At 42.5% G+C, this 23,940-nt stretch overlaps 1 protein-coding gene across 7 annotated transcripts in view; it reads right to left on the bottom strand.

The window, feature by feature from the left end:
- FGF14 (fibroblast growth factor 14) overlaps positions 1-14,373 on the bottom strand; it is a 614,603-nt gene extending 600,230 nt beyond the window's left edge. For 2 of the 7 annotated variants that reach the window (XM_077855041.1, XM_077855042.1), the window contains exons 1-2: positions 5,019-6,307; positions 3,988-4,021 (exon numbers count right to left, since the gene is read on the bottom strand). Coding sequence is in view for 2 of the 7 variants with exons in the window: in XM_077855046.1 (XP_077711172.1) it covers positions 13,353-13,560 (208 nt within the window). In the remaining 5 variants the exon portion in view is untranslated. Of the gene's footprint in view, positions 1-3,987; positions 4,022-5,018; positions 6,308-12,509; positions 12,532-13,352 lie in introns of those variants that run through there. The other 5 variants (XM_077855044.1, XM_077855046.1, XM_077855039.1 and 2 more) reach the window with 5 other exon arrangements.
- Between the last annotated feature and the right edge of the window lie 9,567 nt (positions 14,374-23,940).

Genomic DNA, 23,940 nt, shown 5'->3' with positions numbered 1-23,940 from the left:
CGGGACACCTGCACCCCGATGTTTATAGCAGCAATGTCCACAATAGCCAAACTGTGGAAGGAGCCTCGGTGTCCATCGAAAGATGAATGGATAAAGAAGATGTGGTCTATGTATACAGTGGGATATTCCTCAGCCATTAGAAACGACAAATACCCACCATTTGCTTCAACGTGGATGGAACTGGAGGGTATTATGCTGAGTGAAATAAGTCAATAGGAGAAGGACAAACATTATATGGTATCCTTCATTTGGGGAATATAAAAAATAGTGAAAGGGAATAAAGGGGAAAGGAGAAGAAATGAGTGGGAAATATCAGAAAGGGAGACAGAACATGAGAGACTCCTAACTCTGGGAAATGAACTAGGGGTGTTGGAAGGGGAGGTGGGCGGGGGGTGGGGATGACTGGGTGACAGGCACTGAGGGGGGCACTTGATAGGATGAGCACTGGGTGTTATTCTATGTGTTGGCAAATTGAACACCAATAAAAAATAAATTTATTAAAAAAAAACTATGTTTAGCAAACAAAAAATGGCATTTTGGAAAAAAAAAAAATCTGGCCCACCAGTAAAATGTTGAAGCAGAATGGTGATTACTGAGTATTTAAAGAACTGACTCAGGCCTTCTGGCAAACAGATCTTTCCTTTGCTTAAGAACTACAATACCTGGTGTACAACAGTAACACAACCAAAGATGAGTTTCAGACTTTAAAATAGCTGGCTATTTTTCTTAAAAGCCCTACAATTGTTTTAATTTTTTAAGTCTTATTCTCACATTTCTTCTTTCTTGAAGTACAACAGTAGTGTACCCTGTGCTCCACATAGGAAATGGAAAGAAAAGAGATTGCAATCCCTCCCAAACTACACTTTATCTAAAAGGCAGCATTCCTGAAAAGGTTACACCGATCCACTGTAATTGTGTAGACAACAAAATGTTATAGGGGGAAAAAAGCATTTTAATTACAACTACATTCCTTTCTATCTAAAAAGCAGGTGCGCACACTTACATATGTAAATTCAATAAAGTTCACACTTCCTTTTCTTGCCAGGCCTGAATAGTTAATTGGAAAACTTGGCTTTTAATTGTACTCATGGACTCCTCAAACTGAACAAGCTATTGTGTACAAAAACATCTACTACTGACAAAGAACTGCATATTATCATGAAAAAAATTTCTTGACTTTTCTTCATTGTAAAGCATTTTTTTCCATCCCTGAGGACTTCCAGGTTTGAAGTGAAGAAAATGAACTCTTTATCCCAGAACAACTCTCCTAGAACTGCCTATTTAAGTTTTGATCTAAAAAGAGAAGCTTGTCAGTTTTCTACTTTCACTACCACAGCGCTTTGATATGAAGAGCCTGAAGAGAGCTAAGTTTTTTACCTCGTGTTTCAAGGAAATGGGGGAATGCTACTGGCGAACAGGAGTCATCCAAATCAAAAACCTATGGTCAAAACATTCTAGATTCCTCCCTCTTCTTCCTTCCCAAATTCACATTGGCCACTGCGGTAGAGAGACTGCACTTCCTTCCAGTCCAGCCCCTGTCACTGGCTTGTTTTGGACCTTGCCACTTCTACTTCAGTTGCTTCCTTTTGGACTTTCTACCTTCAATCTTGCCCCCATTCAAAGTTATTTTAACCCACACTGTCCACCATAGCAATTGTCTTAACAGTAAATCTGACCATGTCACAGAACACATGATCTGTTCACAAGCCCCGATAAAGTTAATTTGTATATCAGGACCCACAAAATGGAGGCAGGCCCTGCAACCTGGCCCACATCACAAATCCAAACTTGAGTGAGCCTGCACTTAATGGGAAACACCTGTCAAGGAAATCTAACATATACAAATCACAAACCTCCAACTCAGCTTTAGCTAGGTTACCTTACCTTAGAAAATAGGACCTGCCGTCCTTATAAGGGAATCCCTAACCTCCTAGCCAATCATGCCTGCTTCCACATGGCCTCTTCTAATGTTTTTTAAAACTCATATTTTCCCCAAATTCCTTGGGAATAATGTTCCAACTACTCATGAGCACTGTACTCCCCCAACCAAGGATTGCTTTCCCTTGAAGAAAGGACATCAGACTGATTACTAAATTGTTTTCGTTTTGCAAATTGCCAGTTTTGGCAATGAGATGAGACCTGAAGACAGCTGCTAAAGATTCCGGGATGGCTTCTAGAAGCACGCGAATGTACCCAGAGAGCCATTTTATTTGCTGCCTCTCTGGCTGCTCTGATAAGTTTCTCTCTGATCAAGCTCTGCTTCTTTTGCATTCTGAGCTACTCAAATTTATTCATCTTAATTCTTCCAGTTGGAAAATTGAGGTATGAGGGACTCCAGGTTTTTTGCAACGAGACTTAGTGAGCTACAACATTTAAGTTTGTGGCCAAACTCATCTACAAGGTAGGCACCTTTGAGGGGTTCCTTACAAGTCTCAGGAACTGTGGACAGGCAGGCAGAAACAGTAAGTATGGCTGAATTATGATGGATTATTTGAAAGGAAAATAGTGGTTACCCCTCTATCTAAAGAAAGAAAGATGGCAGCCTTGGGGGGGGGGGCAAGACTCACAACGCTTTAAGGTAAGTTCACAGCACAAACTGCGAGGAAACTTGGGGAAATGAAGACAAGAAATTCAGCCTTTTCCAACCAATGACACATCAAAATCTAAGTGGGTGCAAGCTAGACTATTAAAAGCCATTAAGGTATCCACCACTATAAAGACATTTTTTTTGTGAAAGAAATAATAGATCTATTGCTAATGGGAATCTCAGAAGCCAAAATCACAGAATATGTGAGCACAGGTCACATAATGCCTAAAAGCTCTTAGAGTGTTTACCACCTAACTGGAAGACTCCTGTGCTAGGATAAATTGATCACAGAATGGGTTAGATCGACACTAGGCCATCTGCCAATGTCAAGAAAATGTGTGAGCAACAAGGCACACTGTAAAACACCACAAAATTCCCAACCCAATGGCATGTACCTCTTAGACATTTGGCTCTGGGAGACCCAAAGCTTCGCTAAAGAAATGGGATCATCAAGTTCCAAAGAATCAAGTATGCCATCTTCCAGTACAAATGTTTATTTTATGTCTAAGGACTATGGTCCCCAAAGTTGTAAGTATCTACAAAAATGGCCAGATCTTACCAAGACAGTCTAGATTTAAAATGGCCTTTATGGGGAACATTCCAATTAGAAAAGATCATTTATTTTAAAAGTGAACTTGAAAGTAACTGTTCTGGGCAGCCCGGGTGGCTCAGTGGCTTAGCGCCGCCTTCAGCCCAGATCGTGGTCCTGGAGCCCTGGGATCGAGTCCCACGTCAGGCACCCTGCATGGAGCCTGCTTCTCCCTCTGCCTCTCTCTCTCTCTCTCTTTCTGTGTGTCTCATGAATAAATAAATGAAAACTTTTTTAAATGCTTTAGAAGTAAGTGTTCCTGAATCAAACAAACAAAATGGGAGACCTATTTTGATTGGCATGCAGAAGAATTTGAAAGACTTCAAAAGTCCAAAACACCTTCATGGAAAGATTCATTGCAAAAAGCTAATAAATAATTAAGGATAAGAGGTTCCTAAAAAGATTATGAGAATGAAATGACTTCTACTACTCCCTGCTACCCTCCTCGACCTCAGTAATCCTCCATCTGTGCTGCCTTTCCACTCTAAATAGACTACAGGACCATAAACAAAAATCTGCCTCTATCCAGACTATAATGGCCTATATCCAGAAGCCCCTATATCTACCACCAAAAGAAGGCCCCCACACGGGCCCCTTTCAGGACTGACGGGATTCCAAGGGATTCTCCAGTAAACTGCTACCAGTATTCCCTTAAACAGCCAAGGGGAAACTAAAATAAAATTAAAAACATTGCTAAATTCTGGTAGATACCCCAGCTTCACTCTCTACCTCAAACCCGCTTAACTCTGGAGCTTTGGAAAAGGGATCAGGGGAAAATTGACAGAAGCCAGTGAAGGGTGAAAATTCTTACCAGAATCAGCCTTCTGGATCTCTGTCTATAGTGCCTGGTCAAGAAAGAAAGGTAAAAGTTCATGTTATCCCTTCCTTTTCAAGATGGTTTGGATATTGATCCTTTATCTCTCAAGGACAGCTATTGCCTTCTTATTTGTCTCATTTTGTGTCCTCAGAACCTGGCCTGGCAACCATCAGATTGCAGGCCCTCAAAATATAAGCAGCAGTGGCTCAGTCAGGAGAGCATCTGCTTTTGGCTCAGGTCATGATCCTGGGGTCCTGGGATAAAGCCCTGTGAGTCAAGTCCCTGCTCAGCAAGGAGTCTGCTTCTCGCTCTTCCTCTGCCACTCCCCCTGCCTGTAATCTCTCTCTGTATCAAAGAAATAAATTATTGCACTCCATTTGTGGCTAGTGTCCTACAGACTATTGCCAGCTCTCAAGGCAATTGTGTCAGTCTTGATTTTGGCTATCTATGGGAATGACTCTGGATCTTGAGAGAGCAGTATCTTTTGCACCTTCTTGTATCCAATAGATTGTTCAATACTGCCAGGAATATTTACTGGTTGTCCCAGCTGAAACTTGACAAGATATTCAAAAGGGGAGATCCCTGGGTGGCGCAGCGGTTTAGCGCCTGCCTTTGGCCCAGGGCACGATCCTGGAGACCCGGGATCGAATCCCACGTCGGGCTCCCGGTGCATGGAGCCTGCTTCTCCCTCTGCCTATGTCTCTGCCTCTCTCTCTCTCTCTCACTGTGTGCCTATCATAAATAAATAAAATAAAATAAAAATTTTTTAAAAAAGATATTCAAAAGGATCCTTTTAAGTAGCTATACGGTTATCAGTTTGCTGACATTGGTGGCTGATATTCAGAACCTCATGAAAACTTTTTATTACGCCTTCTCTCCTAAGCTAAATGAAACTATGTTCCCCGGGTGGAAAGAAAAATATCCCATAGACAAATAGCTCTAAATCTAGAACACAGGAATCTTTTGATTTCCATCTTAGTTGAAGATCTTCTCCCTGACCTAAAGAAGCAAATGTAGTTGATCACCTGGTCAGCCCTTTGAAGTCATACAGGTTGCAACCCAGTTCTTTGAGGAATTAAGAAGAACTGTCCTTGTCTTAAAAATTCAGACTTTACAAGTACAGAAACGTAGCTCTAGAAGCAATTCAAAAGCCATCTGTCATTTTTATCAATCCCCAAACCTCCCCTGCTAATCTGTCAAAGCTTGTAGGTATTGTAAAATTTTAGATTTAGGAAACAAGCCCTCTTGGAGGAGCCTGCATTCTTTCCCTGTGCCTTTGAGGCGTAAATGTTCTATCCAGTCTTCTCCAGGAAATGAAGGACATCTCTTTGAAAAGCAAACTCCAGGAAGGTGATTCTCCTCAGAAGGGAGGAAAAAAAAAGAAAAGTGGGGGAGACTATTTGGAAATTAGGCCAACGCAAAATCTTTTAAAAGTGGAAAGCCATCTGCACGGTCACCTTTGCTTATTCCATCAATTTGGATCCAGCTGTTCTTTTGTAAACTAGTGAGTTTCTGCATTGCTGTATGATCCAAATAGTCTTTTTCAACCTCTAAACATGCAGTCCAATTTTAAGATTCAAAATGCCCGTGATTCTCCCCAATGGCGGGAGGACAGAGCCGCACTTCTAGAGCCGGTAGGAAGGGGCATCTGGAGACTGTAACGCTTAGAACAGAATGCGGTGTGCTTCAGCACCCACCGCACGACTCTACAAAATGCGTGAAGAGCTCTTGGTGGTGCCACCAGATGTAAAATGCAAATGTCACGTGTTTCTCCTTCCCAGGCTCAAAGCTGCTGCTTGTCTGCTACTGGAGACCAGCTGGTGGCCCAGCGTCTCCCTGCACCGTGAGGGATGTCCCCCACGGCCCTCCTGGCCTCGGACCTCAGAATACGGTGTAAAGACACTCCGCGGAGTTCGGGAAGGTGCAGGGAAGCGGGAAGAGCTCCCTTAGCGCCCGGACCGGGCGGGGGCTTGCAGACGCCTGGAGCACAGGAGCTGAGGCTGACCTGAGACCATCGCAGCACTGCGGTCGAAGAATCTCCAGCCCGGGGAACTTCAGGAGCCAGTCCGGGCTCCGCCGGCTAGTGCGGAGGCTGAGAGCCCCACCCGGCTCGTCTTCCGAGTCCCGGGCCGGGGTGCGATGCCCCGCAAGCCAGCTGCTTGCTCCGGCCGAGTCGCTGCGCCTCTGCCCCCAGCGGCGCGTGGAGGGGTGGCGTGGAGGAGGCGGCCACCTGTGGGCCGGGCCCACGCTCTCCGCAGCCCTCAGGCGGGCGCTCCGGGGCGCCCCTGCGTGGACGCCGGCCGGGGGGCCCGCAAACGCGCCGCCTGCACGGCCTGCGGGCCGGCCTGGTCTCCATGGCGACGGACGCCCAGGCCACGCGTCCCCGGAGACGCCCCGGGGTCGGAGGTCATCTCTGTGACAACGGCAGCTTCCCGCGCTACGGCGGCTCGGACGGGCCGCTTCCGCCGCATTGCGAAGCCGAGCCCCCAGCGCGCTGGGGCGAGGAGCGCCTGGTCTCGGGCGAGGGCGCGGGAGCCCGCTGGGGCCGGGACGCCGAGGGGCCCGACTGCCGGACAGATCCGAGCCGCGCAGAGCAGCCGGCTCGCGCCCCGCAGAACTCGGCGGCGAGCAGCTCCGGGAGCGGGAGCGGGAGCGGGAGCGGGAGCGGGAGCGGGAGGGAGCCCTCCGCCGGCCCTGGCCCCCCGCACGCCCCGCCTGGGCCCAGCGCCCCCCGCCGTCGAGGCGGCTCCAGACAGCAAAAGCCAAATTCCTCGGCGTGGCCGCGGGCTGGGCGGGGAGCTGACAAGTTTGCAGAGGGCTGCTTTCGGACCGCAAAGAATAAAATAGTAAGGGAGGGAGGCACCTCGTTTCAGAGCAAGCCAACTGGAGGCCGTTTAGCTGCTGTCCCCTCCCCCCACCCCCAGGGCAAAAATACACCCCAGGGGAGGGTCCCGGTTCCCAGATGAAGGGGAACAATTCAGTGTTGGGACTGTTGTTGTGGAACGTCTTCCTTTTTCAGAAGCAAATTTAAGATTAGAAAAGAAAAGGAAGGGGGCTCCTGCCGAGAGAAGCCCATGGTGCCCTACCACGGGCTGGCTGCTCAAGGCTGAGAGTGCCAGAAGGTTCTTGGGCTTTTTTTTATTTTATTTTATTTTATTTTATTTATTTATTTATTTATTTTTTATTTTTTATTTTTTATTTTTTATTTTTTATTTATTTTTTATTTTTTTTATTTATTTATTTATTTATTTATTTATTTATTTATTTATTTATTTATTTATTTATTTTGAGTAAGGCCCCAAGTTTTGAGATTTAGAAAGAAGGCACTATAAGCTGCGGGCCTAGGGCATATCAGCAAACGGAGCCTCAGGATGCTGAATCCTGGAGACCCGGGATCGAGTCCCACGTCGGGCTCCCTGCATGGAGCCTGCTTCTCCCTCTGCCTGTGTCTCTGCCTCTCTCTCTCTCTCTCTCTGGGTGACTATCATAAAAATAAAAAAATAAAAAACCCTATCTTCTAAAAAAAAAAAACTTTCACAAAGAATCCTATTTTCGCTGTTAGTTCATTTAATAAGCCTACTGAAAACCTGCTACGCATCATAACTAAAGTTCGTGTCAGGGAACAATGACAAAGGCAATAGTGCCCAGTGACTTTTCTTAGTGTTAGTAGATGAGATGAACAAAAGCTTCCATTTCTCGGTGAGATGCTTCCCTTCTGCCTCCATGTATAAGGAAGACCCTCCCCGAGAATTCCTTCTTTCAACTTTCCTTCCTTTTATCCTCCTACCTTTTACATTCTCACTAAAGCAGAAAGCTAATTTGTAGCAACTGGAGAAATACATAGGAAAAAAAAAAAAACATCAGGACATCTTTGGTCCTTGAAAAGCAGAATAGCAAAAGGTATCCGTGCATCTCTGCAGACATATGGAGGAACGGAGAAAGCCTCCCTCAAAATTCCCTGTTCAGTGCCCAGATTCGGCGCTTAAACTCCATGTGGTATGTGGTACACAAACCCTTAAAGAACAGAGACTATGGCACTGGGCAGGTAGAAGTGTCAGTAGCGTTTCCCTGACCCACAGTCCCTCCTGGAGATGACCCTAAGGTGAAGCTCAAAGGCTTTGCTGAGAATAGAGACACTACAACGCAATGTCTGGTTTAAAATTTAACAGGAGGCAGGGAGTAGGGTCTTAATAGAGGAGCTTCAAACATACTGTTTAATCCCAACTGTCTCGCCTTAAGGCATAAGAAACTATTTTGAATAAATGCTTCCATTTTGAGACATCGACATGGTATTTATAGGAGGATTATGAGTCAATTGAGGGAGTTATGATGCCAAAATGTACAAAGGAGTGAAAACTTTGATTGTTGTCCTGGTTGCCATATGTATAGAAACACCACAAAAGTCCCCAGTGTTTGTGTTGCTAAAACGGAGAAGACTGGGTTTGAACATTTTTAAGGAAATGGTTTCATGTGGGAAATGTTAAATATAGTATAGCATTACCTTTAGTACCTTCTGAAGGTATTGCATTATTTGAACAAATATTCACGATTTTAGATGCCAAGATGAGAATAGGCTGGATATGGGTACAGCCAAAGTCTCCCTCATTGTTAAAGCCAAACTGAGATTATCATGCATTGGATTTCACACTTGTTAGCTCGGATATAATTTCAAAAAAAGAAAAATCCACTCTCCCAACAAGTTGATACTTGGAAACCTATCTACATTGCAGTCCTTTGGCTCATGAAGTGCCCCTGCTCTGCAAACTCATTTTGCTACTTCAGTAACTAAAGCTTCTTGGAGGGAGTCCAGGGGCAGCTCCGATTGCATGGAATCCCACTCTAAAGGCAAGCATGTCAGAAGGAGAACCTCACACCTGTTTGGTGTTCCAGCCATGCAGTCTGACTTGGATGCCTCCGTTTGATACACCTCAGTGTTTAGAAATGCAGAGATTGTGGCCCAGGGTGGCTCACCCAGTTCTAGAGGAAACCAGGATGAGTCGGCAGGCTGACAAGGGGAAGGAGTAAAACATGCTTACTTTCATTTTTCTTCCGCCTCTCCCTATTTTCCCACTTCTAAAATGCCATGACAGCCCTACATGTAAAGCAAGTAGTTTTAAAAGAATAACATATATTTAAATGAGTAACAGGCGTACCAGATGTTTTTGGCACCTAAAACAGCTTTAGTGAAAGGCAAAAGCAGAGCTGAAAGACACCAAATCAAGTAGGAAAAAGAAAATGACAATGAGTTCTACCAAGCCCTGCCTGTTTCATCTCCAAGTTATATGGCAGAAAGACTGAGTTCGGAAAAAGAGACCCTCTGGGCTGTGAGTTTGTGGGATTTTCTAAATGTGCTCTGCTGAACTTCTGCTTCGTACCCTCCTTCCACTCACTGTCCCTGGTATCCAAAATTATCCTTGATTATAACGTATCCTAAATTCTGTGCTTTCCAAAACCCTATCAATCCAAAGAAGTTTGGAGGTGCCATGAGTGTGGTTCACTGGGTGTATATATTTGAGGCTCTGTAGTTTCTTTTCCTTGTTGTACATTATCTGTCTAAAGAGATATCCATGATTTAAAAACCAAAAAAAAAAAAGAGATATCCATGACATGACCATAGTGTTTACCTTTTTTCTAACCACATTTCTTAGCAGCTGTCACTCAAAGTCTAGTGACCTAGATTGGTACCGCACTGGCCTTTGCTACACGTTGGTCAGTCTACACTATCATTGCTGGTTTAAAGAAACATACCAGGCCCTCCTCCAGGCTAAATAAGAGACTTGGATTTAGTATTCCCTATTTAGCGATTTGCCTAAAATACGATCACCTTGCATGACTCATACAGTGAAAGCTGAAGCAGGTAATATTTATTCTAAACATACAGTTACTGCTCTACTAGGAAAATAGGGGAAAGTAGGACATTTAAGCATAGGTGTGTGTTTTCTGCTAATAGTCATATTGTGAGATACTGGACGTTTCTATGAAGATGGTAGATTTAGTTTTTATGCAGGATACTTCTAAGCTATTGTAATTTATTTTAAAAAGCCCTACTATATATTGTACAAGTATATTCTTCGTGTTCTTTTCTAGTTAAATTTTACATAAAAGCAACTACCAAAAAAACCTTTGAAATTAACACCTCTTATTTAAATGCTAATAGCTTTTGGGGAGATAAATAACTTTGTCCTTAAATTCATGACTCTATTATCTACTTATTTTCACACCCACATAACTCTATAGCAGTGCTCCAAAAGTCCTCCCAGGAGCCTTGACCAAACTACCCGTACCTATCAACAATTTAAAAATTGGGAATAATCAGTGATTTATTCTATAGCTTGCAAAGATTGAGAAGAATTATCAATCTAAGAAGTCTTTGCACGAAATTCATGATCCTGGTACTGGTGGTTGGAGGTATTCTGCGGAGCTTCTTCGTTTGAAACCAGTTAATTGTCCTTGTTTTAGATTTAAGATAACATAATAGGTAGTAGTCAATCTGTTCTTTCTGGTTTTAACAGTTAAGAAGATTTTAGTCTTTGTTTTATTTTAATTACCCAATTAACTTCTTGGTTATACTGCTATCTTGGGATCAAAAACCTGCAAACAATTTTAGGTTTCATGTTAATAGCAGAAGGAGAATGGAACCTACCAACTACAATCCTGAAAGGGAATGGCTAAGCATGGATTTAATGTGAGTTCAAGAAGCAAAACTTTTAGAAGATGAGATAGTATGACACACTAATGTCACATTTTTAAAATAATTTACAAATGCTCCCATTCCCAGGTTGGCACTCTAACTTCCGGCAACCTAAGCCTACACTATCCCATTAGAATAGTTGGTGATGTTGTCATCACCATGATGTTTGAATTAACCCATCAATTAACCCACCCAAGTACTTTAGCATTCATAAGCTGCAAAATAAATTACTCTAAAAATAATTTGTCATTTGACACCTTCCAAAATGCCTTGAAAGGAAAAATATCTACTTTATTCCAGAGAGATGAAAGTGGGTGGGGTGGGGGAGGGGAGGTGCAATAAAAATATCTTGCACCGTGTATGGTGGGGAGAGATTAGTGTTTCCAGTAAAATTGTTTAATATATATATATATATATATAAAGGCCAGTAAGGAAACTTAGTGTTCAGAGCAGAATTCTTTTCCACTTTACAGTACTATGGAGGGACTAACTTCAAGGTCCCTAGACAAATGGCCGAGTCTAAAAAAAAGAAAAGAAAAAAAAATGCTTTTACATTGTTCCTTTCTCAGAAGGGAGCTAAATCTTTCCACACGGAAAGGCTTCAAAACCCACTATTTTTACTGCATGGAGGAGCAAGCCTCCCTTCTGACAGCAGCGCTCGGCTTGTCCCACTTTGGTAAGTCTTGCAAAAAGGGTCTTCACATTAACTTGTGAGATAGTAGTGTTGCAGATCTAGGTATCAGTGAAACATCAGCAAGTGGGGGGCTTCATGTGGGGTGGGGGTACATCCCACAGTTGAGTAAGAAATGCGGGTGGTAAGGTGACAACACCGCTTTCTCCTTGGGCAATGCCCAGGATGGTGGTATTAGTCCAGAGTTGCTAAACGCTGAGGAGTTGAGAGAGAGAAGGGTAAAAGGACAGGAGACGGAGGGGGAGGGGAGCAGGGAGGGAGGAGGCGGAGGAGGGGACGGAGGGGGACGGTGAGCGAGGGGTAGAGCTACAGCACAGCGACGAGAATTGCAGGGCAGAGCCCCGGAGCCCACTGCAGCAGCGTGCCCGCGGGCAGCGGAGACCTCTCCCAGAGCATCCACTGCCGCCCAAACGTCCCGGCTGGGGCCGCTGCCCAGGCGTCCTCCGCCCACAAGCGAGCACCTGCCCTTCCGGACGGTCTAACAACTCGCAGTTTCCCTACTCCTGCAGCAGTGGGGGCCTCACTGGGTGCTCAGCCCCCACACCCACCACCCCCATCCCCGCCTACCTCCCCCCTGCACCTCCCATCCTCCTCCTCCCACTCCCTCCTCCTCCCTGGTCCTCCCCCTCTCTGGAGGGCCCCCTCGCAGCCTGCCGCCCCAGCTACGCTGCGTTTGCTAGGTTCCGAGGCTGGGGGGCAGCAGCCACTTGCTGCCCGGCCGCCGGGGCTCCGGGCGCCAGCGCAGCCCCCGGCAGAGCTCGGGGTGTCAGGGCGGCCGCGGGGAGGCATGATCTACTACACCGCAGTGCCAACGTCAGGAGCCTCCGGCGCCCGGGCGGCCACTGCGGGACGCCCGGGGCCCCGCCCCCGCCCCCCAACGCAGCCCCAGACACAAACACCGGCCCCCGGGCCCTCCCCAGCCTGAACTGACCCGGGGACGCCGCGCACCCCCGCTGCCCGCGCGCGCCTCGCAGACTGGCTGCGCCCAGCCTCCTCGCCCGCGCGCCGCCGCTGCCACGCAGCCCTCCGGCCTGGCCTCCCCCGGTTGCTCGCCCACAACTTCGCGGCCGCCCCCAAACGCCTCAGCTTGGGATACCGGGAAGTGAACCCCCGGGACTCGACGCCCCGAATCACCTGCATTTGCATTTCTTATGTAATGCACTGCAAGTTTCCCGGTTGGAGCTTACGGAATAGGGACGCAAGATCACCGGAGCCTGAAGCTGGGACCCACCGCCCCGCTCGTCCCACCCGTGGGACTCGGGCGCAGGGTCTTGACACTGCCTTTTAAAAGGGGCTTTCAAATTGCATACATGAGAAGGACTGGGCTCGTCTTCTCCGTCTGGGGTTGCCCCGGGCATAAGCCCAGCTCAAGTATTCCCAGTGGCAGGAGGTGTCGGAGGCAGACGGGGGATGAGTTAATACTCGTGCACCGAGAACTAGACGGGGGAGGGAGGCGGGGGCTGACGGAGGAGCGGGGCCGCGAGGGAGAGGGCCTCTTCTACTTTGGTAAAGGTGATGGGGTGGCGAATATTGTGCAAGCTAATCGGAAAGTCTAGAGCAGGTCCTCGGCACCTAGCTACGTCCCTGAACCTGCAGCAGGAGTGAAGAGAGCTCGCGGGTCTTTCTCCTGGCAACTACCGAAGCTTCAGCTGCCTCGGGCAAAACCTTAAGCCACAGCCCTTCAATATTTCACCAAACATAGGCAACCAAATACATTAAAAAAAAAAAAAAAAGTTTCCTCCTCCCTCCTAGTGATGGATCGTGTCACAGCCAAGAGATGCTGATCATGGTTTTCGGGCTCAGAGACGCCGATCCAGCTGTTACTTGTTTATCCATCAACACCTCTATATGCAACACTGTCCTGGTTCCTTTTCTGTTTCCCCTGCCTTCCTGCATAGCAGAACTGCAGATCTAGCTCAGTGAGCAACAGACAGGTTATTATGAGGAAAAACATAACATGATGCATGTTTTGCTTACCAGTTGGGTTCTTGTTTTTCTTAAGACTCTTGCCACAAAGACACTGCAGCATATGCGTTCCTTTGCTGAAAATGTTCCAAAGAAACCACATTGATTTGGGCGAAAAGCAATCCAGCAGCTTAGACACCCTGAGAAAGAAGAGATCCTTGTGGTTGCATAATAATAATTTGAAATCAGTTCTCCTGAAGAGGGGCACCGGTTTTACCATAGGAAAAACGATAATATTCCGGATCTTCTCCCAGTTTTTTCCCCTCACGTGGTATATTTCTTTGAGACTTCTCAGTGATTGTTTTTTTTCGGCCAGGGTGAATGATTTATCCCCCTCGATCACCACTGGATTATTACCAAAGGGTTGGAAAAAAAATCCTTTTTCAGCATGAAGCCAAACAAAAAAGCAAAGAAATCCCAACAGAGACCAGAACTAATCAGAGAGAACAGTAATGCACAAAAGATCCCCAAAGAGAAAACCATAGCCTTTTACTTGATCGCTATGAGGATGGGTGGGTCTGCAGAAGGCAAAGCAGGATTCATCTCACTGAGAGAAGACTGCCATTGTGTAGCCCCTAGGAGAGAAGAAAAAAAAAAGGAAAGAAAGAAAGAAAGAAGAAAAAAAAAAAGAAAAAAAAAAAAAAACACCAGCACACACACACACACCAATACCACCTCCGAGATCGAGTCTGACAGCCGAAGACAGAGCCTCCCTTCGCCCTGTGTCGATTTTTTTTTTTTTATAATCAATCGCCAGTGCTCAGTGGGATCGGATTGAACCTGCAGTTCTCAATCACCACGAAGAAAAGATGCAAATCCAGGTGCCCCCTCCCCTTGCCAGGCTGGTAGTAGGTAGAGAGCGCCACAGATCCCCTTCCTCCTTCCTGTCACTCTCCCAGTTTCCAACAACGGTGAGCATGAGGAAAAGCTCCCCTCCGGATTCCTCGCCCAGCCTCGGATGTGAGTTACAGGCATTAGAGGGAGGAGGAGGAGGAGTTGAAGTTTGCATTGAAAAGACTGGCTTTCCATGACGTAGCCACGTGCTTTCAGACCCGTCACCAGTGAGATGCTTCAACCCGCCCGGGGAGGGCAGTGTCACTGCAGTCTCTCCGCTACTTTCCCCCTGGAAGTCCCTCCTAGCCGGCACCCAGCCCCAGCCCCAGCCCCAGCCCCAGCCCCAGCCCTGGACCCTCTCCTTCCTCTGCCCAGAATGAGTCGGCGGGCTGCTGGCTCCTGGAGCCATCTAACAGAGTCTTCTGTTAAAAGTGCATTTTTAAAAGGAAAATTAACCATTCTAATTAGTAGACCTTAGAAAATACATGAGAGGGAAGGGGTTTAAAGAGAAATAATAGTTTATTACCGCCCCTCCCAGCCAAAATGAGCTCCACCTTACTTACATTTGCAAAAACAGCATCGAAAGCCTCCAAAACATTAAAGAAGACTCAAGTTCCTTTAGTTATTATTTGAATTCTACTTAAAGTGCTCTTTGAAAAATATAGACTAGGCATATGACAAATATGTACTTATAGAAACAGCCTATTAAAAAGACAACCACTAAAATCTAGGCGGCAAGCTATATTTTGCTGGAGAGGGTCATATGAAAAAAGTTAGCACCTTTTCTAGGCAGACAACCCATTATCTTTAAATAATTTTTATGAACAGAAAGCACTCTGCTTAGATTACCCTAGTTCATTGCTTGTTTCTGCACCCATTAACTGATCTAACATTGAATTCACCTTCATTCCCTTCTCATCTGTGCTAATATATAACCTTGTCACCTGCCACCACCATCTAACCTAACAAAATGGACAAATTTTCTATTTCACCAGGATAAAACCTAGCTTCCTACTTTCTCAGAAAATCAGAAGATTTAAGGCAGAACTAAAGATTTCATCTTATTTGGGGAAAAAATACAATGTATAAAATAACACAAACTACCACAAAGAATAATATCACAATTCCTGTGTACTCACGACTCAAACTAACAAATGTTGGCATTTCAACATATTTGTGACCTGAGCATTTCAGAAAAGTAGAATTGACCACTCTCACTCTTGTTAAGTAAATGAATTAAAGTTATGGCAATTTATTTCCATTTTATGGAAAACTGACATAAAAGTTTTAGTTTAAAAATGTTTTTAGAAACTCCATTTTAATGCAAAAAATTTAAAACTACAACCTCCACTACGTGGGACAGCAAACTATCTCATAAAGAAAGAGCCATCGATTTCTATTGTTGAGGATTGAGAGATGAAATCGATTTTAAAGAAAATTAACCCCTTGGTTATCAGTTATCAAAAAAATTTTTAATGTAATAACTATCCCACTGCTAGAGTTTTCTAATATCTACTAGTCATTTTGAGATGTCAAAATTTGATTCCAATATCCAGAACCCTTTTGGGAAACATTAGTCAATTTTAGGTAAGATAGGAAAAAAAAATCTACGACAAGTAAATTCTGTTAAAGTTAAGAAACTAGAAAGTTAAATAGTGATGCCTTCAGTATGCCAAAAGAATCATGTCATAAAGCTCAAAGAAATTACCAATATTAATGGCAGTCTAAATAAAGTTTGAGAAGTAAAGAAAGAGGGAATACTGAGTCTATGGACTTAATGCCAAATGACTTAGGAGAAGCAGGCTGAAAAAAAATGAAGGACAGAATTCTTTTTTGAAAGAGGAAAAATGGGATAACATTGCCAAATAATTAGCAAAGTATTTTTGATATTAATCAATCAGGGATGAATACCATATGCTCCTTCTATAACATTCTGGTGTCCTGTCCTGGGTTCCAGAATACCCCAATATGGACAGGTGCCAGAGAAACAGTTGAATCAAAAATATTCTCCATTCAGTTCTTCTGAACTCACATAGCTCCAAGGTTCTATAAAAACTTGCTGAGTTCCCTGAGGTATTTCACAAGTAGAGTAAAATCTGGGGAGATGTTCTGTAATTATTGGAGCCTTTTTACATGCTATTTGTATAAAGAGAACACTTCTCATACTGGTTCTTCTTGCATTTCCAAACTGGACTCTTTTCTTTACATTGTGGCTGTGAATTTGATCCCTCCTAAAATAATCACTGCCAGAAAGCTATGGTTCGTTTTCCTACTTATTGGTGGAAAGCTTATTACATCTTTGTTCTATCACCTAAGGAACAACATAAAAGGTAATTAACTATTACTACTATTTATTGAGAAGCTATTATGCCAGGCACTGTTAGTTGCTTCTTATCTTTTATGCTATTTTTTTTTTGTTTTATGCCATTTAAAGGAAAGAGAAATCTTTTAGTAATGTATCAGATTTCTTTCTATAGTTCTTTCCTATATTTAGTGATAACATTATTTGCTTATGTTACATAGGCTATTATTAACATTAATAAACAACAAAAAAAATACCAAATATTTTTGTCTGGAAAACATGGCCTAACTCTGATTCCAAAGGTCTTACAATTTCTGATGACCTCTGAGTCACCCAATTCAATTATTCAACCATTATTTATTGAGCATCAATCCTATAAAAGTGACTGTACAGGAATCCATATTGCACACTAACCCATAAAATTAAACCAGCTCTCCAGTTACACAATAAAGAAGATCAAGAGTAGTCCAAGAATCAACACAGGTTTCTGGGGGCCTCCAGTTTAGGGATGACCCGAAGATACTTACACTGACCTGAGTTCAGAACATTATTTAAATTGTGTTTTGGAAGACATCAAAAATTGTTACTTAGGCTTTGCTATGCTATAAATCCATAGCAGATGATAAAAATTAGAACTATTAGGACAACATGCAAGCTTTACAACATGCAAGCACGTGTAAGTAAAAGCTAAAATGAGGGAAGCCTCATCGTAACTGTAAGAATTAACAGTAAGATTTTTGATATATATAGGTAGAAAAGACTCTTTTCATTAGACTGAGGTCAAACAAACCCATTACTCATAATCAACTTCATCTAAAAATTAAACTTACCTCAGTATATCATAGACAACAAACCTAAATGTAAGTGTAATGACTAGAATTTCAGAACACAATAAAATAGACATTTTATTTTAATACAGAACATGTAAACTTTCATGAGATTACGCATTAAAAGTCTTTGTAACTACCTTAGCATGCTTTTTGTAATCGTTCCCAGCAGTTACTTTTCTATATCATTCTTTCTTTTAATAATAAAACCCTGTGCCCTGGGGCTCCTGAATGGCTCAGTGGATGAGCATCTGCATTTGGCTCAGGTCATGATCTCAGGGTCCTGGGACCGAGTCTCACATCAGGCTCCCCAGAGGGAGCCTACTTCTCCCTCTGCCTAAGTCTCTGCTTATGTCTCTGCTTCTCTCTGTATGTCTCATGAATAAATAAATAAAATCCTAAAAACAAACAAACAAACAAAACCCTGTCCCCATCATGGTTTTGGAAAAACACATGGGTACCCAGTTAGAGAAGAGAACACCCAACCTCCATCACAGTGAAGTTGTGGTCATATGACTGGGTTCTGGCCAATGAGGTGTGAGCAGAAGTAACAGTGTTCAAAGGAAGTTGCTTGTCCTCTCTTCTCTCTTTTGTCCTTTCTATGAGCTGAAAGGAAGGTGTGAGCAGCTTTGACAGCACAGACAGACACACACCCCAGGAATGAAATACCAAGATAGAAGAAACTTGGTCAGAGCTACCAACCTGTCCTCCACTGCCCACTTACCTCTGCACTTTAGGTGACAGAGAAAGACACTTCTGTTTTGTTTGAGCTTATTCTCTCTACTATCTTAGGGACTGGTCTGCAATTAATAATAACACACTTATATTTGGGTTATTTATGTTAAAAGGATAAAGAACACAAGTACAGCACTTAGAACCTATCACTTTATTCACAGCCTGTGACTCTCCTTTCCATTCACCAAAGCAGCTACTGATCTCTTTGCTGCCTTTTATAAACTCTCCTGCTTATCCTCACAACCGGTGCAAACATCCCATTGTCAGATCTTACTTCCTTTGTCTCCTTCTCTGCCCTGCTCCCTGCCCATCAGATGTGACCTATGACAGTTTGGAGCTTATGACCATAACAATAAAGCTTTGATCACTGAAAGGAGAAGAAAGACAGAGAGCATAGTGATTGGAAGAAAGAGTAGGTCAAAAAGAGAAAAAGAAGACACGTGTGTACACGAGGACCTCCGTGTCTATATTTACCTTGTAAGCCTTTTATCAAAAAGATGGCGCCTTTTGTTGTTTGCACATTCATTTCTTCTCTCTTGTTGCTGTTAACAATTAACATCGCTTTTTAGGGGATAATTCTAAATTCCACATCACTGTATCACTCATTAGTACCATTTCCTCCTCTCCTCTGCACCCACATTGACTCATGAAGTCCAAAACCTCTGCTCCTCTCTCCTGGAGGGAACAGTCTAGAAAGGCAACCCCAGTCCTTCTCCCTGCCCCATCCAAATTTCTAAATGAAAAAAGAATGACTAAAGTGGCCCAGCCCCTTCAACTCTTTCTTTGGATCTGTCTGCCTGGGAAAAGTTTTCAGCTCCTATCCTTCAGCTCCTCTCTGTGGGAAACACTGGGTCAGCCTCAGAGCCCACAGCCTGTCTCATAGAAGCAGGTCTGGAGACTGATCTGTCTCTCTGTACTCCTTAGAGGGTTTAGAGCAGACATCATCAGTTCTCCATATAGATCGTTTTCTGTGTGTTCTGGTTGATTTCCAGCTACTGGTATCTCCAACTCTGAACCTGAGAGATTTTTTTTTCTAACCATGAAAGGCCCCTCTGTCCAGGTACTCATGGAAAAGTCTGGGAATTAACACTCCTTAGGAGAATTTCTCCAGATGAAACACCCAGCTCCCTTACTTCTTGGGAGGGATAACGATGACATACGTGTTTTGCATACTTTCCCAGAGTTTGCCTGTGGGATTGAGACAGTCTCCCACTGGAATACTTTTGGCCCTCCCCCCTTCTCCATATCCATCCCCATTCATCTGCTCTATTCTCTCCCAAATGATCTATTTATACGACATCCTCTTTAAAAACTCAAATTAATATAGGGTTGATGAGAGAAAGCAGGAGTTCTGGGCAAATGTGCCTGCTCTTTAGAAGCAAACTCTTCCTTTAATGGTCATTAAAGTTTCCAGATGGGAAGGTAATATTTGGTGAGACCAGTTATTGTCCACAGGTTAAGTTCCATTTCCCCAAACAACCTCATCAGTAATAAAACTAATATTTATTTCTATCTTTCCAACTTGTGTGGCCACATTCCTTAATTGAATCTGAACTCAGAAGAGGAGAAAAGAGGCAGGATTAATTATTACCTCATAAGACTCACAGATACTAGAAAATAATATGAGGAAAATCCCCATTTTTGTTCCTATTATGTTCAGAGAGTATAATCCTAAAACTGTGAGGAAGTGCCAAGAGACACAGGCAAATACAGGTGTATTCCCCTGAGTTCTCAGAAATATGAGCTTCTCTTGGCAAAATGCCACAGAGCTTTAGTTCTCACCTAAGGAACTTTATCTCAACCCATATGGATTAAATATGCCTGGCAGTAAAGCCCCAATTTCCTATATAGCCTCAGTGGGAGTCCAGGGACTCTTCTTTGCATCCACCGAGGCAGGTAGGAATTGACATTATACAAGCAGGATTGCCCCTAAATAATTGGAGGGGCTCTGCAGATGGTCTATCATATCTATGTCTCTAGACTCTTACAACCATGCTTCCTATTTAAAAACACTAAATATTCTTCAGTGTGATTTAATCTCAATATGAATTAAATATCTTTATTAAAACCAAATCAAAGCAGTGGCAATTTTTTTTTTACAGACTGCTTCAAACTACACTCCACTTTCTCCCCATTAACCCAAAATTTTGTTTTGCTTTATCCTAGGGGGGTATGTCCCAGTTGAAAAACATTGTCATTTATGATTTGAAGTGTTCTCAAGGGACACTACATATTCTGTAAATAGAATCCTGTTCCTTATCTCTAGGACTCTTGAATTGGACGATTTTGGATATATCATTTTTAATTCACAGGAGAAATTTCTCTACACAACTTTCTCAATTTGGGAAGAAACTTATATACTCAAAAACTGAGAATATTATTTATCCTGGACAATAGTTCACTTTCTAAAATTTGTATAGCTTGGGAATATGAATTAACATTATTGAATACATGCCTAAAGAGCAGAGGTACATCCACCTGCACAATGAACTATCTATGGTCAACTCAGGAACCACCAATGTCCCATTCCATGCCTACATGGAGAAGCCAGAAATCCACTTCCAAAAATATATTTTCTATGTGGCTCCAGATTAACTCTCTCCAATGAGAGGCTGTCAAATTAAATTTGGAAACAGAAAAGACCAATTCTCTGAAGGCAATTGCCAGCCAGTGCGAGACTCATGGTGGTTTCCTTGAGAACAATAGCTCTCCTAAGAATCATGGTGGCATCCCAGTCAATTTTTGAGAGTGCCGGCTTTCAATGCATCCGGCTGAACTCATGGATAACAGTTGACCTGACTTTCATTCTTAGCTTTTCCAACTGTTCTAAATCTTCAATTCCCATATTAAAATACCTTGAAATCAGAAGACATCAAATGGCTTCAGTTTTCTTGATTTATTCCAGATGAAGAGACTGTATTTTCTCTGTCTAGGTTCCAACCCATTACAGGTAACTGGTACCTGATGATAAAGAATTTTCATCTAGTTTGTAATAGCTTATTTGATATGTGAATGTCTGGTATGACAATGAGATCTTCAATCCAAGATGTTTTGTTACACATGTTGAAAAATACAAACTATATGAACAGAGAGATTATTTGTTCCTATAAGTATTTCCTGAGTGCCCTATCCAACATGGACTTCCATAGGCCATTTTGAACTGAATGAAATTGACTTAGTTGGGCTTATTTCTTATATTTCCTCAAAAAAGCGGTTCATAAAATCAAATTTAATTCTTATATAAGAAAGTGCATGGGACTATTTTACTTGTAAACCAAATTTTCCTTCCATTAAGTTAAAATTTGTCTTTCATAGAGGAACTTATCAAAATCAATGTAAAAACCGCAATTAAAAAATGCGTTATATATACTAACATTTAGATTACAAAGTAAATGAAGAGAAATACCAACTCAGGGAATTTACACTCCAGAAAATAAATGGCACAAGTTCACTGGATCATAATTTCTAGAGGTCAAAAATTGAAGCTACTTAACTTCTTTAATACAGCACCCTAATAATCTCAATGTGTATATGTTTAATTATTTGTATCCTGAACATGTGATTTCCACAAAACTATAGATTCTAAAGATTACACTAAGAATAATGTCCCATTTCTTTGTTCACATCAACAGACATTCTTATGAACATTTACAATATTGCAGATTTAAGTGCACATAATTGAATTGCTGTCCATGCAGGTGTGAAAAATGTTTAAAATACTGTGTTTGAACATTAATTAGGTTTAATGTATTTTTGGCATCTGGACAATAATGCACTTATACTTTATTACTTGTCCGAATGACATAAATAATAGAATATATATACACATATGTATAATGGCTCAAGATAATTATGACTTAGCATTAACTTTGTTTTTTTAAGATAAACATGGCAATAAACAATACACAAGAAATTAATCAAGCATATCCAGGCCAATATTTTAGGTTTTATTTAAAGAATTTATAACTTGGATAAAATTGGAATAAAAATATACAAAAGTCATATTTCAACCTCAATATCAACCACTTTCCATCTATCAATAGATATTGCTCAAGCTCTGATACACATTAGGATTTTTTCATTTTATTTTAACTTTTTAAATAAGCACATACTTTATGTAACCACTTTCAAGTTTTGGGAGATGTTTGTTTTAAAGTTCCCTTAGTACACTGAGTACGATATTATCCATTAAGGCAATATTTTATCATAAGATTTTCAGATATGTTCAGGAGCAGAAATTGGAAGTCTTAATGTACAATGTAGAGCCACATGATATGCTGTTATAGCAAACTTAGGTTTGCTTAGGTTACTAAGCATACTATTTATACCATCTTTACTAGGGTATGGCACAAACATTACCAGAAGCAGACACCAAAATCTCAAGTTGAATTTGAAAGAAAAAATAACATTGAAAAAAAAACTATCAATAATATTTGAGTTTTATTTCCTACACTATGGAGGAAAAAAACACCATCAGTTATAGAAAAACGTGACCATGTATTTCTTGAGCACTGAAACTTCAAAGGCAGCTCAATTAAGATAGCACAAATCTGGACTAAAACACAATCTGTGTTCCATTGGTCGAGCTACTGTCCTAGGCCTCCGCCTATATCTCCTTCCCATTGGTTCACCCAAAGGCTGACTTTTTCTCATTGGTCTTCCAGTGGTAGTGCATTTTTCTAATTGGTCAGCCCGGAGGGTATGCTTTATCTGATGGTCAGCCTAAGAAGGGTTCTTTTTTTTTAAATTGGTCCATCCAGAAGACACATTTTTTTCTGATTTGCACAGAGCTCTGGATTCTTGGCTTTCCTGCCTAAGACATGGTAAGAAGTTCCCATAGGACCAAGGAGACCTCACTAAAGAAGAGAATGTTGGGGCACTTAGGTGGCTCAGTGATTGAGTGTCTGTCTGCCTTTGGCTCAGGGCTTGATGCCAAGTCCGGGGATTGAGTCACACATTAGGCTCCCCATAGGGAGCCTGCTTCTCCCTCTGCCTATGTTTCTGCCTCTCTCTGTGTGTCTCTCATGAAAAAATAAATAAAATCTTAAGAAGGAGAAGGAGGAGGGGGAGGAGGAGGAGGAGGAGGAGGAGTAAATATTGAGGCACATAAGACTGATCAAAGAAGATGGTTCCAGATTCACAAGGAATGGTTCAATTTTGAATACAATACCAAGTTTGAAATTTAGATTGTGGCTCATTTTCCACCGTTCTCTAATTAGTTAGCCCAGAGGATAATGTGTCTGATGATATTCTGAATAAGTTATTTGTCATTCCTTAAAAACTGAGTGCTAATCACTGGATTTATTGAAATCCTTGCAACAGAGTCTATTCTCAAGCACATCTCTCCAACTTGTCATGTGTTGATTTCTACACATGAAGAATATATATCTAAAACATAGAAAAGTCAGCGTTGAACAGCAGTCGATCAAAAAGCAGAGTGGTCTGCTGGTCTGTATCTAATGTATTTGATGATTAATAGTTCTATTTATTTACCAAATGTTTGCTAATCTGTATCATGCATACCCGCCGATTTTATCTCTAGAATTTAGTCTGTCAATTCATGAGAAATCAGGCCAGCCTCTATGCATGTTAGAAAATCTGTATCCCTAAAAAATTTCGGCTTTGTCTACGTGAGACTAATCAATGAATAGTCTCAGTTAACTCTCTCTCTCTCTCTCTCCAACATGTAACTTGCATGAACACACAAATACACAAAACTATTTGGGTTTAATTTGTCCTAAATTGACCATTTTTGTCATGTCTGAAAAGCAACTAAAGACATAGTGCTGCCTGTAGAAAGGGATTTTGTGGGTTTTTGAAAACACTGGCTTCAGGGAAGTAAAAATGTGGTACAGGTTTGGATCATTTCCACAAAAGGAGGCTGAGTAAAATCCTATTCTGT

This window comes from Canis aureus, chromosome 17 (assembly GCF_053574225.1).
Source record: "Canis aureus isolate CA01 chromosome 17, VMU_Caureus_v.1.0, whole genome shotgun sequence".
NCBI lineage: Eukaryota > Metazoa > Chordata > Mammalia > Carnivora > Canidae > Canis > Canis aureus.
The sequence above is the reverse complement of the archived record's forward strand: the minus strand, read 5'-3'. Positions and strand labels throughout refer to the sequence as shown.